At 41.1% G+C, this 16,045-nt stretch overlaps 1 protein-coding gene across 2 annotated transcripts in view; it reads right to left on the minus strand.

The window, feature by feature from the left end:
* Positions 1-16,045, minus strand: part of ADAM17 (ADAM metallopeptidase domain 17) — a 35,457-nt gene that overhangs the window by 7,110 nt on the left and 12,302 nt on the right. The window contains exons 2-14 of one of the 2 annotated variants that reach the window (XM_082277275.1): positions 15,705-15,837; positions 14,099-14,232; positions 13,107-13,195; positions 10,397-10,565; positions 9,714-9,844; positions 7,923-8,012; positions 6,754-6,867; positions 6,088-6,232; positions 5,460-5,548; positions 3,426-3,578; positions 2,451-2,650; positions 1,302-1,405; positions 520-654 (exon numbers count right to left, since the gene is read on the minus strand). In XM_082277275.1, the coding sequence (XP_082133401.1) occupies positions 520-654; positions 1,302-1,405; positions 2,451-2,650; positions 3,426-3,578; positions 5,460-5,548; positions 6,088-6,232; positions 6,754-6,867; positions 7,923-8,012; positions 9,714-9,844; positions 10,397-10,565; positions 13,107-13,195; positions 14,099-14,232; positions 15,705-15,837 (1,686 nt within the window). Of the gene's footprint in view, positions 1-519; positions 655-1,301; positions 1,406-2,450; positions 2,651-3,425; positions 3,579-5,459; positions 5,549-6,087; positions 6,233-6,753; positions 6,868-7,922; positions 8,013-9,713; positions 9,845-10,396; positions 10,566-13,106; positions 13,196-14,098; positions 14,235-15,704; positions 15,838-16,045 lie in introns of those variants that run through there. The other variant, XM_082277276.1, reaches the window with a different exon arrangement.

The raw sequence follows: 16,045 nt of genomic DNA on the forward strand, positions 1-16,045 counted from the left end.
CTTTTCCACATTTAAGGGATAATATGGACAGCAAGGGAGCAGGAAAACACATTGGCAGAAGTATATGGCAGGCAAGTTAGGAGGAGAATGAACTTGGGGATTCTGTATTCTCAAGGGACTTAATTCTCTTTGATATCTTTCTTTAATTGCTTATTGGAGGCCACTACTCCTCTGCCAGATGCTGGATCCAGAGGTTGGTTGGAATCTCCTTACAATCCCTTCTGTCCATCTGTGGTAGAGCTGGAAGGTAGGAGAGTGTCCTCTCCCTTAGCTGGACTGTCAGACCGTAAGTCTCATCTTACTGTCTTCAACCCAGACCACGAGAAGCCAGGAGGACATTCGCATTCCCTTTTTAAACAGAAAACAGCTGACAAAACCCAACAGTTTAAACTTTCCCAAAAACCACAAACTCAGCTGTCAAAGAGGCCAGCCCACAGTGAAGCCAGCACTCTGCAAGGAGCAGAGATGAAATACAGATTTCAGTCCCAGTCCTGTTTCAGTTCAGTCTGTGTCACCCACCGTTGCACGCACATGACCGCAGGTTCTTCTCCCTCTCGCAGAAAGGGATGCACTCCCCATCCTTGCACTTCCCCATGTCCACGCACACTGTGTCATCCGGAGCATTCCCTGGAGGGGGACACTCGCTGCTGTTCCCTACAGATGGAAGTCAGCAGAGTGGGAGGACTGTGTTAGAGCAAAGGGCAGAGCACCTAAGTATGCAGAAGAAAAAAGGAAAATAATGGAAATACAGACTTTTCCCAGTAAAACCCCAATAGCTTGTTCTTAGCTTTCATCTGCAGGCTCCCTGCCAGCTGCTCTGAGAGGCAGCAGAAGCTCTGGAGGCTTTCAACAGCTCAGGAATTGTGACACTGGCAACCAAGCAGTAGGTGAAGACCCTGGAGCCCCCCTCAGCAAAGCACACACTCTGGCTTGACTCCCTGCCTCCAATAAAGATTATGAGGAGGAAGTAAACAAGCGGGGAAATGAAGCAGAGTTGCAGTAATTCCACCCGTTCTATGGCAAAATTCATTCTTGTCCCCTCCCAGTGACACACTAAACAAAAAATTAAAAAAAAAAAAAAAAAAAAAAAATCAGTATTTTTTTGTTTTTCTGGGCAATAAATCAGAGTGACTCCTGAACTACAATGAAACTCATTATAGGAGCATATTGTGATGCTAACTGGTCTCTAAAATTACATGTACCGGATGACTAAAGGGCACAAGACAGAAAGTGGGTTGAACAGGACACTGAGCCTGGAGTACTTTGCTAGCTGACATACAGGGGACAGAACCACATCCCACCAGTGCAAAACGACTCTCCTTTACAAGTAGCATTTATGGCTTCTTGGCATTTCTTTTGTGCACTTTCAAACTGGCAGCCTTTACAGCAAGGACTGTTCCGGTCACTGGGGAAAGACCAAAATGGAAGAAATCAGTATTAACCAATTAAAATAAAATAAGTACAAGTGTGACAAAGCCAGAGAAAAAAGATGTTTAGGGAAAAAAAAGCTACTTCTTGGAGATTGATTCAACTGATTCAAGAGATTGATTCATTGATTCAACTCTTGCCCTCTCTGCCCTCTCCCACAACCACCTTTCTACATACCCACTCACTCTTCATGTACTAAAGGTAAAATCACATAGAAAGTACAACATATTGAGAGACAACACAGGGACCCTTGCATTGATTCAAGGCACTTGGGATTATCCTCTTGTAACTTGCTGTTCAACTTAGGACAACATCTTTCACCCTTTCCTTCGCCAAACATTTCTCCCCCTTCTGTTTGTCCTGCAGGTTTCCTACTTTGTATTCTGCATTGCCTTTACTTTCATTGTTCTCACCTAGTGCAAGAAGGTGAAAAACACTCATTAAAATGGATGGATTTTTTTGCTAAACAACAGGAGTTGCACAAGCTCTCTAATGTTACGTGGTGTAGAGCTGAACTACGAAAAAAAAGACTGGACACTGCATTGCAACAAGGCCATGAGCATCCTAAAAAGCAACAACAGAAAGAGGAGTCATTTAGTGCAGTCACTGTTGTCTGCTCAAACACATTTTGCAGCAGTTTGGAAATACCAGTATGCACCAGTGTAAAAAGCCACCTTCCAATACAAACAAAAATTGTATTTGCACAGAAAGTGTTCACAGGAAATTTTTAATGCTTTTTGATTGCCTAAGTTTGCTTAATAATAATGATAGTAATAACAATGACAACACAATAATAATTTTCAAGGCTGTGGCTCTTGACACTTCTGAGGAAAAGAGAATGCTGTAAAAATTAATGTATGCACACAGAAGCCCTTCATGAAATCTTTCACTGTTGTGAGCTCACACATTTAACCTTAAAGCCAGGAAAGAGGCCTGTGACACTGCAGGTGGCTTTAGGAGTTTTCAGCCCAGCCCATTGATCTCTCCTATGTAAAGTGAAGCTGCAGCTCATTTCCCCTTACCTGCACTTGGCACCATCTTTCAGTTTACAGTCTGCAGAGCAGCAGGGATCAGCCAGTTGGTACAAGAGGCCAGGATCACATTCCTCCCCTTCATCCACCCTGGAGTTCCCACACACTTTGTTGTTGCGCTCTTTGAAGCACTCCTGGGCCTTGATCTCTATGGTCCTATGGATAGATTTTTTGCTGCAGCTTGAGAACATCTAGAGAGCCACAGGGGAAAAGAGCAGCACTGAGTGTACCTTTCTGTCAACAACTGGCATCTAAGACACCACCAGCCTCCCTATGCCTCCAAGTTCTGGCATCCCAGAAAGCAGTTATTCCCTCTACACTGTCAGTTTGATACCTTGGAAAAATTTTAAGATGGGAAAGTAACATTTGGGTCAGTAACAGATACTGCTACACACTGCAGGGACTCCCCTATGCAGTCTGGCTCAGAGAAAACTCCAGCTCTCCCATGGCTTCAGCAGCCCCAGGACGGGACGTGAAGCTGCAGCAACAGGCACAGACTGTGGGGCTGGGCACAGCCACAGGTCAGACCAGACTGCAGATAACCCCTGGTAATCTGGGTTTCTCATCTGTAGAACAGGCACAGTGCCAACTCCACACTGCCTGGGTAAGCTTCCATCACAGTGTTTGGCAGCCCCTCTCCAACAGCAGCTATGGATCACCCCAATGCTGTGTGGTACTGAAGGTCCTGGACTGGACTCTTGTAGCAGCATACAGCCACAGCTAATTACAAACAACTAATTAAAATGCACCTTGACATGCTATGAACTCCAGTGAAACCCAGATTCCAAAGATGAGCTTATCTTGCAGAGAACCCAACTGCATGCAAATGTTTTCTTTGCTAATGGCTAATCCATTACATTCTGGTGGTTTCAAACTGCAGGAATCATTAACTAAATAGATTTGCCATGAAAGGGTCACTGACCATAGCAAAAACATTTGTGTTGATGCAAAACTAAACAACCATACCTTGTTGTTTTCATGATCCCCACTGACAGCAATAGGATACATGACATATTTCCCACCCTGGTCTTCAGTGGGGGCACACTCTGGCAGACTGTCAGGATCATGCTCTGCTCCAAAGTTATGTCCAAGTTCATGTGTTGTAACCAGGTCAGCCTCCTTTTTTGAACATGAAAATAGCAATGTTGAAAAAAATTAGTCTGAGCAGTAAAGGGCAGAAGATCCCAGCTACTTCCAGGCCACCAGCAATACTAAGATATACCAAGATGGTCAGGAATTTCCTATGAACATTTTTCTGGTTTTAGAAGTGGAGAAATGAAGGTAAATAAAATCAGGGTCCTTTTCAAAGTCAAGTTCAAGAACTAGATTTGAACATTAAATCACTTTTAAAGGCAAAATGCTGTCCTAGAATACCAGTTTGAACTTGTTTTCAAGGCAATGCAGATGCCTAAAACATGAAAATTTGCTTTTATGCAGCTGGAAGGCATAAAAAGCTAAAACAAAACACATTCCAAACAGACACCAGCTACTACAATTAGTCAATCTCATTTAACATATCTTGCCATTAGAATTATTTCTTCTAAATGGATGATGACATTAGGAGTGCTGAATAAACTCTGCTACTGCATGATTTCTAGGAAAGACACCTACAATTGTAGCCCAACAGGGATGAATTTCCAACATCATTTATGCAAGACAGGGCTGCCTGTGCTGAGGATCCCAAACCGGCTCTGCTCGCTGAGCACCTCCCACAGTGCCTTCCCCAGCAAGTGTGTCAAGCTCACAAGGTGACAACCACAAATTAAACTCACACAGAAATACAGGTAACCACAAGGAGACCAGGCAGTTCTGCAGAGGAACTCACTGCAGCTGCTGCGTGGGCACAGGAAGGACCAAGCACTGCCATGCGCTGCCCTGGTCCGTGTCTAAGCACAGCTAATGTGGGAGCCAGAGACAGGAGAGCTGCCCGGCATCCCTCCTGTGCTTCACTGTGCTTCATTTGGAGAAGAGTTTTAAGAAGGTTGTTTTGGTTTGTTTGTTTTTTTCTTAAACTGAAGTGGACACCATGCAGCACTTTCCCTGTGAAACTCATGTGAACCATTGTCCCAAGCCCTAAGCCTGCCACTGGGAAGACAGAAGACTCAACTTCCTTCGTAAGCCAAGGCAGAACTCCAGTCTGGAGATTGAACAACAAATGCAAATAGCATGGCAACAGCTAGAGCTCTCTGTCAGCATCCCTCTAACACAAAGCTTTACTGTCTTTTTTCCCTATCTTCCTGATAGTTTCTGTGCCAAGTTTTAGCCCACACATCAATTATAAATTCCTATTATAATCACGCTACAGAAAAGCACAGCTGAAAAGCCGGCAGAACTCAGCAAAAGTGAAATATGCCCAACTGCAAAGATTTAATAGATGCAGACAGAGGCACTGCTCTGGTGTCTTTACAAGTGAGACAAAGGTAATATTCAGGCTTTCAAAGCTCATTTGTGTATTTACTATCTAATAAAGTATGGAAAAAAATCCAGAAAGTGTCAACTTACATTAAGCTTAGTATTAGCACTAATAAGTCCTTTCTACTATACTGTTCTCTGCTCTAGTTACTCAGGACACACAAAAATCAGGTGGAGGAATTTCATTAAAAGCCTCAAACTACCTACTTTGCCTGCTTGTTCTGTTTGAGGGTTTGTTTTGTTAGAGCTTCATTGTTTGTTTGGGGATTTTTTGTTAAAGCAAAATACATTTAAATTCATCTTTAGACATCAAAAACCTGATTATATCTAGAAAACTACATCTCCTATGAGACACCAGCTGTTTCCTCATTCCTGTTTCACAGTGAATTCAATTTTCACTTCCATTCAGTCCTGACTCCCCTTGTCAGCTACAACAAAAAAGATGATTTTTGTTTTATGATCTATACCCTTGTACCCAGAGATCTGACTCAGATGGAAAGCCAGCAGCTCTTTTCTGAGAGCACAGAAACTTGTCACAATCCCATGGCACACATCACCAGCACACACACGAGGAGGATGCTCTCCTACCTTTGTCAGGATGGTCTTCCCATAGTTCTTGGTGCTGGTCAAGCCACTGTTCAGATAGATATCCTTCTTTGCAATTTGACTGTAATAAGCTACAAAAGCGAGAAATAAACAAATTAAAACTAAGAAACATTCTTTTTGTGTTTCAGGGTACTTTTGGGGTGAGAGGGATACTTGACTGGGGAAATGAACAGCTTTATTGTTCTCACAGGCTCACTACTGAGACCCTGCCTCTTGCCAGTTTTTGGAGCTGGGAATCTTTCAAGCACAGCTCCAACAGCTCATGTATTGCAGTAAAAGCAAAACCAGCAGAAATTTCCAAGACAACAGCATCTGCCATTCCAGAACCACTGCAGGATGTGCCCACACAAAGCAGCCCTTAGAAAAGGTTTTTTTCTATACAGCTTCTTCACACCAGATAGCTTAGTGACTTTGTTCAGTGACTTTTATCCTTCCTGCTTTTTCCAGCTCCAGCCAAAAAAATGGCCATCCCTTCTATGTAAAAAAACAACTACTAGAGTCTATGCAAATTACACAACATACTCCATAAAAGTTGGAGAAAAGAATTAAACATGAATAACAAAAACTAGCTTTTAACCCACAACTGGGACAGAAGAAAAAGAAGCCTTGCCTTTAGGACAAATGCCACCATGGCTGTTAGGTCTGGGAGAGCCAACATAAGCCAGTCCAAGCGTTCCCATGTCAAAATCTTGATATGTGAAGAGATGAGCAAGGCACACGTGAGCTGCTTTCTCAGCAATATCACAGCTAAATTGCTTTAAAAAAAAAAAATCAAATCTCTTGTTAGCTTACAGTGCAAGTCAGAAGCCTAGAGATAATAACATTTATCGAATGTGCCAGACAAGTACCTCCTAGACCTGGTTAAGTCAGAAAACAGCATCTGTTTAGCCATGCTACAGAGCTGCAGGAAATTAAACTAATGCCCAAGTACACTGTACACATTCATTTACATAACTTGTCTATTCATTTTCCCTTTTCACAGTGAGGACAAAGCCAAGTACAATAACTTGATGAAGGTCACAAGGCAGCCAGTCTCAGGGCCAGACATATCAGGACTGCCTTTCTGACTCAGACCACATTAATAAGACTAATTGATGTCTGCTCTGTAATTATGCAAGGGAGTCCTTTACCACGGGCTACAGGGCACAGCAGCTGGTTTGACTTTGTGTGACATCTACATGTCATGCAGAGGGAGCAGAGGACTTTCACCCGTTACTACAGAGCAGCTGTATGAATGAGTAAGTCTCTGTAAGGGGCACGATTTTTTACAACCTACCTCTAGCAGCATTTTCACATCCCAGGCATCTTTCTTATCATCTGGGTAACTTCTTGCCATATTGTAATGCCTTTCTCCAGGTTTTACAGGATTCGGCTCATTGTGGATGATAATCTACATTTCAAAAAGGGCAACAATAATGTAGAGGAATTTTGGTCAATTTTATAGCTACAGAAAAGGTTTCGATGTAATTTTAAATGTCTTAATAGATCTGTAAGGAGAAAAATTAAGACTCAGCATGATTCTAATATTAACTTTCCAGCCTCTGCTAGTTAAATACACCAACTAAATCATACGTAACTACATTCTAAGCAACCCTTTTACAGGATCTCAGAAGTTTTCACTGTAAATTCTGCTTTGAAGTGCATTTTACTTTTAGAAAAACTCCAAACAAATACAACCAGTATAAATAACCCCAAATCATTTCAGAGTTCCAGCTAACCAAAATGTATGTTAAAGGATTGCTACTTTCTCAGTAACCCAGAATTAGTTCATAATGTTCTCTACACCCTCCCTGCCCAAGTACTACTCCTTCTTTATTCCTGCAGATCTTTTCCCAGCAAAGGGGCAGCTGGCCTGTACCATTAGTCTCCATGTCCCACATCACAGCTCTTGAAGTATGCTGAGCTGATGGATTCCTCCTGTTTTTAATGCTGTTTTCCAGATTTCTGTGCACTAACTTTGAGACACCATCATAGGACCTGAAGTCACTACATCCCTGTGTCCATATACAAGCCTCTACACTAGCATGATGTGTAACAGAGTCATTAAAGCTCTTCAGGCAAGATTTGTGTGTTTTCACCGGTGTTTGAGGTGCACTCAGGCTTTGCAAGCCAAACACCAGCGACAGAAATATGAAGTAAATGCATAAGTCTGACAGAAACAAAACTTGCTCATATTCAGGAAAAGAAAAGCAATTTTGAATTAAGAATAAATATGGAAAGATTCTTCCTGAAAATTCACATCTCAAACACTGCAAGGAACTGAAAATAGGCATCATGTGTCGGATCATTAATGCTGGCAAGATGCTATTTCTGAGTGCTCCTGGCTGGAGTTAATAATGTAGGATTTTATTATTTTAGCCCTAACCCAGAAAAAATAATCAGAAATCTTGCTATTTAAACCACGTTCCTTTAACTTGGAAGCCCTCTGCAGAGTCCAGTGAATACCTGTTCTATCTGTATGCCGTACCCATTGAAGGTTCCATCGTCCCAGGAAGTGTTTCGGTAGATGTCATCTACTCTGTCTATCAATTCAATCTGTGCAGAAGAGAAAAACAAGTCACCCAATCGAGCTTTCATGGAGCAAAAGACACTCAGAGAAACTGCAACACACTTACCTAGAAACAGTCACTTGAATTAAAACTGAACCTCATATAAGGTAACAAGACAAACTCCCTGGATCCAAGTACTGTTGGTTTTGGATCAGTATTATCCAATATACTTGAAAATTTTCCATCATAAAAAAATAGCACAAACTTTTCCATTTATCACTTTTGTTTGTGTAGTGGAAGAGCAATAATATCAAGAACAAGACATTTTGGGAAACACTTTGTTCAAACACTCATTTTCCAGATTTCTTTGAGGGGAAGGGCAGAGGAGGGAGCTGTTTTTACTGCTTTGTTTTAGCATGGTGCTTAACTAGTTTAACTGACCCTCCAGGCTTGCTTCCCTCACCCAGCCAAAAACCTATTATTTTCCTCATTATGGTTCAAGCACAAGGTTCCAGAAAGTCTCTTGTCAGTGCTCACAATCAATACCTCCCTATTCAAGCTGTTCTCTTAATAAAACACCTTCTAATAAATATAAACCACCAAACTTGCTGAGGATGAGAAGTGACATTCAGAGCCACTCAATAATAGTTTATGCTTTAGTTTTCCAATCACTGTGTCGTTAACAGTACCCATCTACCCAGGAAACACAACAGGGGTCAGCCTCAGCACATGTCAGATACTGAGATAAGAGCACCTCTGCAAACACACCAAATGAGACCTCCTTACCTGAAGAACGTAAAAGCATTTCTGGGGACAGAAAGGTCAAAAAGCCAGCAAAAGTGGAACAGTGTGATTAGCATTTCAAAGAGTCAAGCTCAGAAAGAGACTTCTGACAAACAACAGGCCTCCAAATGTGTTTTTATTTGGTTTGTCTCCGGTCCCCAAACGCCCATACTCTCCACTTCTGCTGGAAGCCTGTGGGTAGGCCTTGTTCTAGTTCACAAAAAAACCTGTCAGAAACAACCCCAGTGTTTTGGCTGGGCCACTGGGCAACTGGTACACAGGATGGAGCCCTGCTTTTCTGAGGATGGCTGAACACCTGCCTGCTGATGGGAAGCAGTGAATTAATTCCCTTGTTTTGCTTTGCTGTTATGAACAGCTTTTGCTACTAAACTGTTTCCATCTCAACCTACAAGTTATCCCACCTTTACCCTTCTGATTCTCTCCCCATCCCATCTGTGAGGAGAGAGCAAGTGGCTGCCTGAGGCTGAGCTGCCTGCTGGGGTTAAACCACAACACCAATGTACAACTGAACAAGTTATTTACTGGGCCTGCTTCTAATTCTATTGTTCTGGACAAAAAGTCCTGAAAGAATTTGAAAAAGAAGATCTGTATGAGTTGCTTTAACATCATTAAACATGCTAGAACTTTAAAGATGCTCATTTGCAGTGGATTTCAAAATCCAGGAGACTCTAGAGCTCTGACTGAGAAAAGAGAAGTTCCTGGGAAGAAAATGGCATAGTCAACAGAAATATATGAAAGGAAGGTATTTGCTTTTAAGTGAAATTTGAAGACTATTGAACTACATTCGCTTAATTGTAAAGTATTTTTAAAGCACGATTTAGCACTTTCCCAGGTAAAAGCTGTGTGTACAAAATTAGTATAAGTTATATGTTGCTTTAACTACTGGATCCCTGTGTTTTCCTGCATCTATTCCAGCAAATTTTAACAGGGTACATTTACTTACCAAATAGTTTATAGTGGTGCTCTCTTCCCCACGGCCCATGTACTTGAAGAAACGATGGTCTGCCACCACCAACATCTTGCATGTATTTTTGGAGTTCTCTGGAATGGCTCTTTTCTTCCGATGGGTGCTTTCTAAAGTAAATATTTCAAATAAACACTCGATATTACTACCACTGCTGCATCTATTGCCCTTATTTAAGACCTGAATGTGAGTGTGGATGGGGTCCTGGGAGGAGAACGGGAATGTTTAGTTTTAGTCTGGGCTTTTTTTTTAATAGCTGTTCTTAAATTTTGTCTTCCTAAGAGTCTTCAAACTTACTGTAAGGAAAGGAATGCATAGCAGTGAAACTGAGTTATTCATCAGATTTACCTGTGGAGCTTTTATGGTCACCACCACAGCCTTAACACCTCTCCTCTTCCTGTTCCTATCTATTATCCCAACTTTTGCTGACACAGCAAAGGACAGAGGAAAGAGGGACCAAAAACACTCAAAACCCCATCATAGCTCAAGACGGATTCCTTGAGTGACCACAGAGGCCAAACAGGTCCCACTGCAGAGTGCACAGAAGTACAAAGTTGTTTTAAAAGGCATAAGGAGTGCTGTTTCCCCCCTCCATGCCCACAGTGCATTGAAAGAGCTAATTTGTTTCAAAGATGCTGCTCTACCAAGGTATGGACACTCACCTTCATTTTGCTCCCTGTCTTCCAGTCCTTTTGGCAACAGTTCATCTTCACTCAGCTTTAAATAACCACACACTTTGGGGGACTGCAATCTTGAGAAATCTTTGATATCTTCAGATCTGTAGACCAACAGTCTTTCATCTTCCACATCATCTACAAATCTCCACAGTGGCTGACAGCACAAGGAGAAGTTAGGAACACAGTGAATGCAAAGTCTAGATAAGTAAAAATCTTTATGTGTGTACCATTATATCGCCACAGCTCTCTGTGTACACACAAATACACTTCACTCACAGCGACAAACCTACTGATAAAATGACATCCTCAAGAAAGCCAAGAGAAGTCAACTCTCTCATGGTACATGGTAATCCACCAAAAGTCTGAGAGCATCTCAACAGAGTAGTGGCAGCTACCTGATAAAGCCATAGGAGAGACAATTTTTCTTCCCCTCAGAATCTGAGCAAGCTGAGGAGGCTTCTCAGGTTCATCTCCTCCCCTCTGTAACAGCATGGAGCCAGGAGGAGATCTTTAACTGTGCTGATGTGGGAGACAGAGGAGTAGAAACTCCTGCAATTAAAGGAGGTTTTGATTTACAACCCTGGAAGAGGCTAGGTCTGGCTTAATTGACAGAGATTTATAAACCTTAAGCAAGAGGATCACGAGCCTGTGTTCCTATAGATGTAAGTAAATGGGTGTTGATGGAGGGTTTTAAATATAATAGTGTGATTTTATATAGTTTAAGTTAAGAACGTAGATGGTATAAGAGAGACATCTGTGTGTACGTGACATGAGAATTTATTGGTCAAAACGCAGCTGCATTGCAGTGAGAAGTGCCACAGGTGATAGGTCATAAATCCAAAACAAAGTGTTGTTTTAAGTGCCTATTGGATTAGAAAGTTATAAATTAACTCTAAATCTTGTGACTTTCACCATTATTTGGAGGTATTGTAAAGCCTCACGCCCTGACTGATGTGTTCTGTTATCTTAAGCCATAAATCCGTGTAATCACATAGTCCCATCTCTTGAAATTATTTCCTCTGACGAGTGGAACACACGATTCCAACATGCTAACAAATGCACTCACCAGAAGCACAGGAGGTGGCAGGTACCAGAGAGCCTTTAAGCACACAGCAGAATGTGGGCTCTTTGATGTTCAATAGCTAGCCAAGTCACTCATAAGCATTAAACTTTCTCCAAAACCGAAGACCATGAAATCTCAAGGAAAGACACCAATTCTCACAGCAGATGCATACAAACCATCTTTTTACTTTATTGACAAGTCCTATTATTATCTGAATGTTAAAGCTACAGCAACACCACCAAATACAGCATGGACAGGGTCAGTTCTTTGGCCAAAGCCAAGCAGCACAGACTGCCTGCATCCACAACATAGAGCACCTGGCTCTGGGTCTCCTCTGGCTCTTAGGCAGTGCTCTTGCAGCTTCAGCCAGCCATTATTTAGCACACTGTGCTTTCGCTTCACAGCAAAAAGGTCCCAAAACGTGAAGGCTGTGCCATGCCAGCAGCCATATGTCTGCAGCACGAAACTGAGGGTTTTGCACACTAAGGCAAGGTGTGAGGGCAACAGTGGTTTACACAAAGGCCCACAGCCTTTCCAAACATACACAACTACCTTGAAAAAAAAGGCAGGAAATGGCAGAGCAGCTTTGTTCATGCTGCCTTTGGGGAATAGACTCAGGCATGCTCCCTCTGTGACTGCACATGGGAATCATCTCATCTGGGGCTGGTTAGTGGCCAAAGCTGACCTGGGGACACCACCAGCAAGGCAGTGTGGGCAAGCCAGAGGCTGCACACCATTGCCTGCCCTCAGCTGCACAGACACAGCCAGCCAGGAGCAGGGGCTTGGCTGCACAGAGAGCCAAAGCACACCCACACTGCTCTGCACCACAAACATAAAAATGCTTTACCCCACAATCAAACAGCTACCGTATGTTCTCAATTTAAAACTCAAGTACAGTGATTTGGGCATTTTGATCACAGTTTTATACTTTAACATGACTAGATTTCTCAGGTTTACTCATAATTCTGCATATCCTTGGGTTTGAAGAAAATTACAATATCCATATAACACTCAGCCATAATTACTGTTATTCAAGCCATTCTAATACTGCTTGTGTCTGGGAATATACTGCACTGAACAACTCATTATGACAATCTCTAATTATATATTTGTTGAATATGTTTTTTTTTAACCAAGAGTTCAAAATAACACAAGCAATGAAAATGGTAAAAAACAAGGGAGTAGGGAAAAATAACCAGATTTTCAGATAAAATATCAGATTTTCAATGAAGCTCTAGGAATGGGCAAACTTCCAAGATGTAACAAAGCCAGTTTTAAAAAGCTTCACAGACATCGACTCTGTTTAGACTGCCACAGTTTGTTAGAGGCCATGATCATCACTAATTACTAACATCATCCATTTCTGCTTCTGAAACCCTTTCCTGTTTAAAATATATCTTCTCCCTGATGTATCCAAAACACACAACTGTCAGATAATGTCACTCACTAATAAAAGTCAACACTTGCAAGCCAAATTGGTTTCTTATTTCTCTCCCTCCTCCCTGCTCACCCTATAACAAACACTACCACCAAATCTAGTCTGAGCTACAGAAGTGTCAACACAACTAACTAGGAACACCCAGAGGAAAAGAAGGTGATTGTCTGGATACAGTTTTCCACAGCAAAGCGTACCTCAATATTGTATTCTTCTCCATCAGTATTGATTCGCACTGTAAAATCTTCATCCCCAATATGTGCCACAACCTTGGAATTATGCTCTCCTTTAACATAAGCATGGAAGAATTAAATTAATTCAGCTGTTTGCATGTGCTCCTGCACACATTACATTTGTTGGGGGCTTTTAATTGTTCCTAAACTTCATGACAAATTACTTCCTCAGTCTCTGTACTGTTCAATTTAAAGAAAAAAAGAAATTAATCAGCACTTCCCCCAAGTCTTAACTTCCTAACAGTCACAGTCAACGAGACTCAGGTTTAACAGGTAATATTGCAGAAAGTGTTGAGATGGCTCTGGGGATTAGTAATGGGACACATAATATTTCTGCCAACAAAAGCAGCGTGCATCTAACTACTATCAGACAGTAATTTCACGGCGTCAGCCTGCATTCCAGTGGGAAAGTCTCACCACACCACAAAGGCAACACAGAAATCAAAACAACTTAGCAGAAGCATTAGTACTGCCTGAAAGTGGAGCATTACATTTCTTTACAGAAAAGTAATCTGCAAAGAACTATCTTTAAGTCTTTTAATTGAACAGTCTGGGCATCAGTGCATCACCTCTACCTTGGCTTTGTGTTCTGGGGCAAGGAACATTCAAGTTCTACATTCCAGATGGAATTAAAGCTACCATCAACTCTTAAAAAAAATAGTAATTTGCAAGCTGCTGCTTAAGTAAATTATACCTTTGTGTTCTGCCAAACTAAACACAAGAATCCTATCTTAGGAGCTTGATGCAATAAACCTTACCACCCACCAAACCTAAAAAAATCCCCAAATACACCACAAAAACAAAACCAGAAAACCCAAGGGGATAAGAATTACATTTATTTCTTCATTCTAACCATATCTGATGAAAATGAGGGAAATACACCATTTACTCTGCCCAAGAAACTCAAGCAAAGCTGTGGTTTCTCAGCATTGACCCATAGTCTACTTCATACTAACCAACAACATGTCCGGTGAAGAAGTCTTGCCATTGAACACGATACTCCTTTTCCTTGCCTTCACCATCCACAATTAATGCTTGAAATTTTTCTGAAAAGTGTTCAGCAGTTGCAGTTAAGTATAACTTGAAGTGCCTGTAAAAGAATTTACTTACATTTATTTTTAAGCAAAGTATACACATAACAGATACATTCAATCTCCATTTTACTGAGGGTCCAAAAGAAGTTAAAAAGCATTAATTCTGATAAGCAGGCTATACTGTGTAATTGATAACTGTAAATATTTTAAGAGTCACAGATGTTTAATTTTAAAAGAAGTTAAAAAAAATTAACTCCAAAATCCAAAACAGTAAGAGTTTGCTCATGATGTGCTTTATCCATCTGCAGTCAAGCAAAACCAGTTACTGGTAACTATTTAAAAAAAACAGACCAAGAAATTTCTTCATCTATTTTAAATTAAATTATCTTAAAGTTCTTATTTCCTGACATAATACAGGCAAAAGACCATAAACAGAAATCTGAACTCTGTACATTTTTTACAATATATTGTCACAAAAACTAAACATTGTCCCAAGAAGTAAGCTGATAACCTTCTCAAGAAGAAGCCTCATGGGATCTTGGTTTATGTGGACTTTGGGTCAAAGATTTTTGGCATGCTCCTCTGCAATTATTCTGTAATCATCACCAGCAGTATTGCAGCCTCACCCTAAAGCCAGAGTGCATGAGGCAGTGCAAAACAGGAACAGTCAGACATCTGATCCCATTAACCTTTCATAATTGACCCTCCAAACTTAAAAACCACCCTTCCAAGCATTCAGAGATTCAAAAATTATGCATAACTTGCATGACAGTTGAAGATGACAGAGGGGAAGGCACATAAGAACACAGAAGATGAAGTCAAATGAACAAAAAACTATATACATTTGTTAATACAAAGTATTATTCTCACCCTGCTCCCCATTTCAGATTCACAATTTCAGCACTCAAATACCTGCAAGGCACTTTTCCGACTCTCAGAATGAAATCCCTGCAATCTTCATGCCTGCTCCCTTCTACTTCTCCTTCCCCCTTTCACCTGAGCTTTTATTTCCCATCTTATAACAAAAACCAAAAAACAAAACCAAACCAAACAAACAAAAGATTTTAAAAAAAGTGTTTTATTTAATGGGACATTTATACTCAGTAGGAAAAGGATTAAACTTCCATGAAAATAAATACAGTGAATCTCTTGGGCAACACACCACACACACTACCCAAACTGAAAGCTGAGATTTACAAGAACCAGAGGACATTCAAGAAGTATTGACAACATTGCCAGAAAAGGTCTAAGGGATCCAACTCAATCAGTGGAAGTAATCTACATGAAACTAAACCTAAGAATAAGAAATCCTGAATTACTGCCACTTCAGCCATCAGAGCAATTAAACAACTTATTTTCCCCTTTCCTCTGACCCTCTCTGAAGTCATATAACCACACAGATCACTAACCTGAAAGAACTGGCCAGTCATGACAGAAAACAAGACAATTTCTGGGTTTGAAACTGCACATTATTCATCACAAACTGAAGGAAAATACTATGCTATTTCATTGCAGATGATTTAATTACCTTTTCAGGGCTGAAAAACTTAAGAGCCTCTCTACATGTGTCTCAGGCTGGAGGTCCCTCTTCTTCAGTGAGTGTTGCTGGATGCTAGACACAGAAAGGATGTCGTAGTCTGAAAGCATGGACTCAACTGTGTCTGAAAGACCAACAAGGAAAGTTTTAGTTTCAAAAGACTTTATTTCCAAATGCACACATAAAAAAGAGCAAACCAGAGCCTCCCATTTCAACAGCAAGACCACACTTTGCTCTAATTTTAGGATAACTATTGTACATTTCTGTAAAGGTCCATTTTGCATAGGCAAGTAGAAATCACAGAGTGTGACAAGACACAATCTGAGAGAGAC

The sequence above is a fragment of the Coloeus monedula genome (assembly GCF_965178545.1).
Source record: "Coloeus monedula genome assembly, chromosome: 2".
Lineage (NCBI taxonomy): Eukaryota > Metazoa > Chordata > Aves > Passeriformes > Corvidae > Coloeus > Coloeus monedula.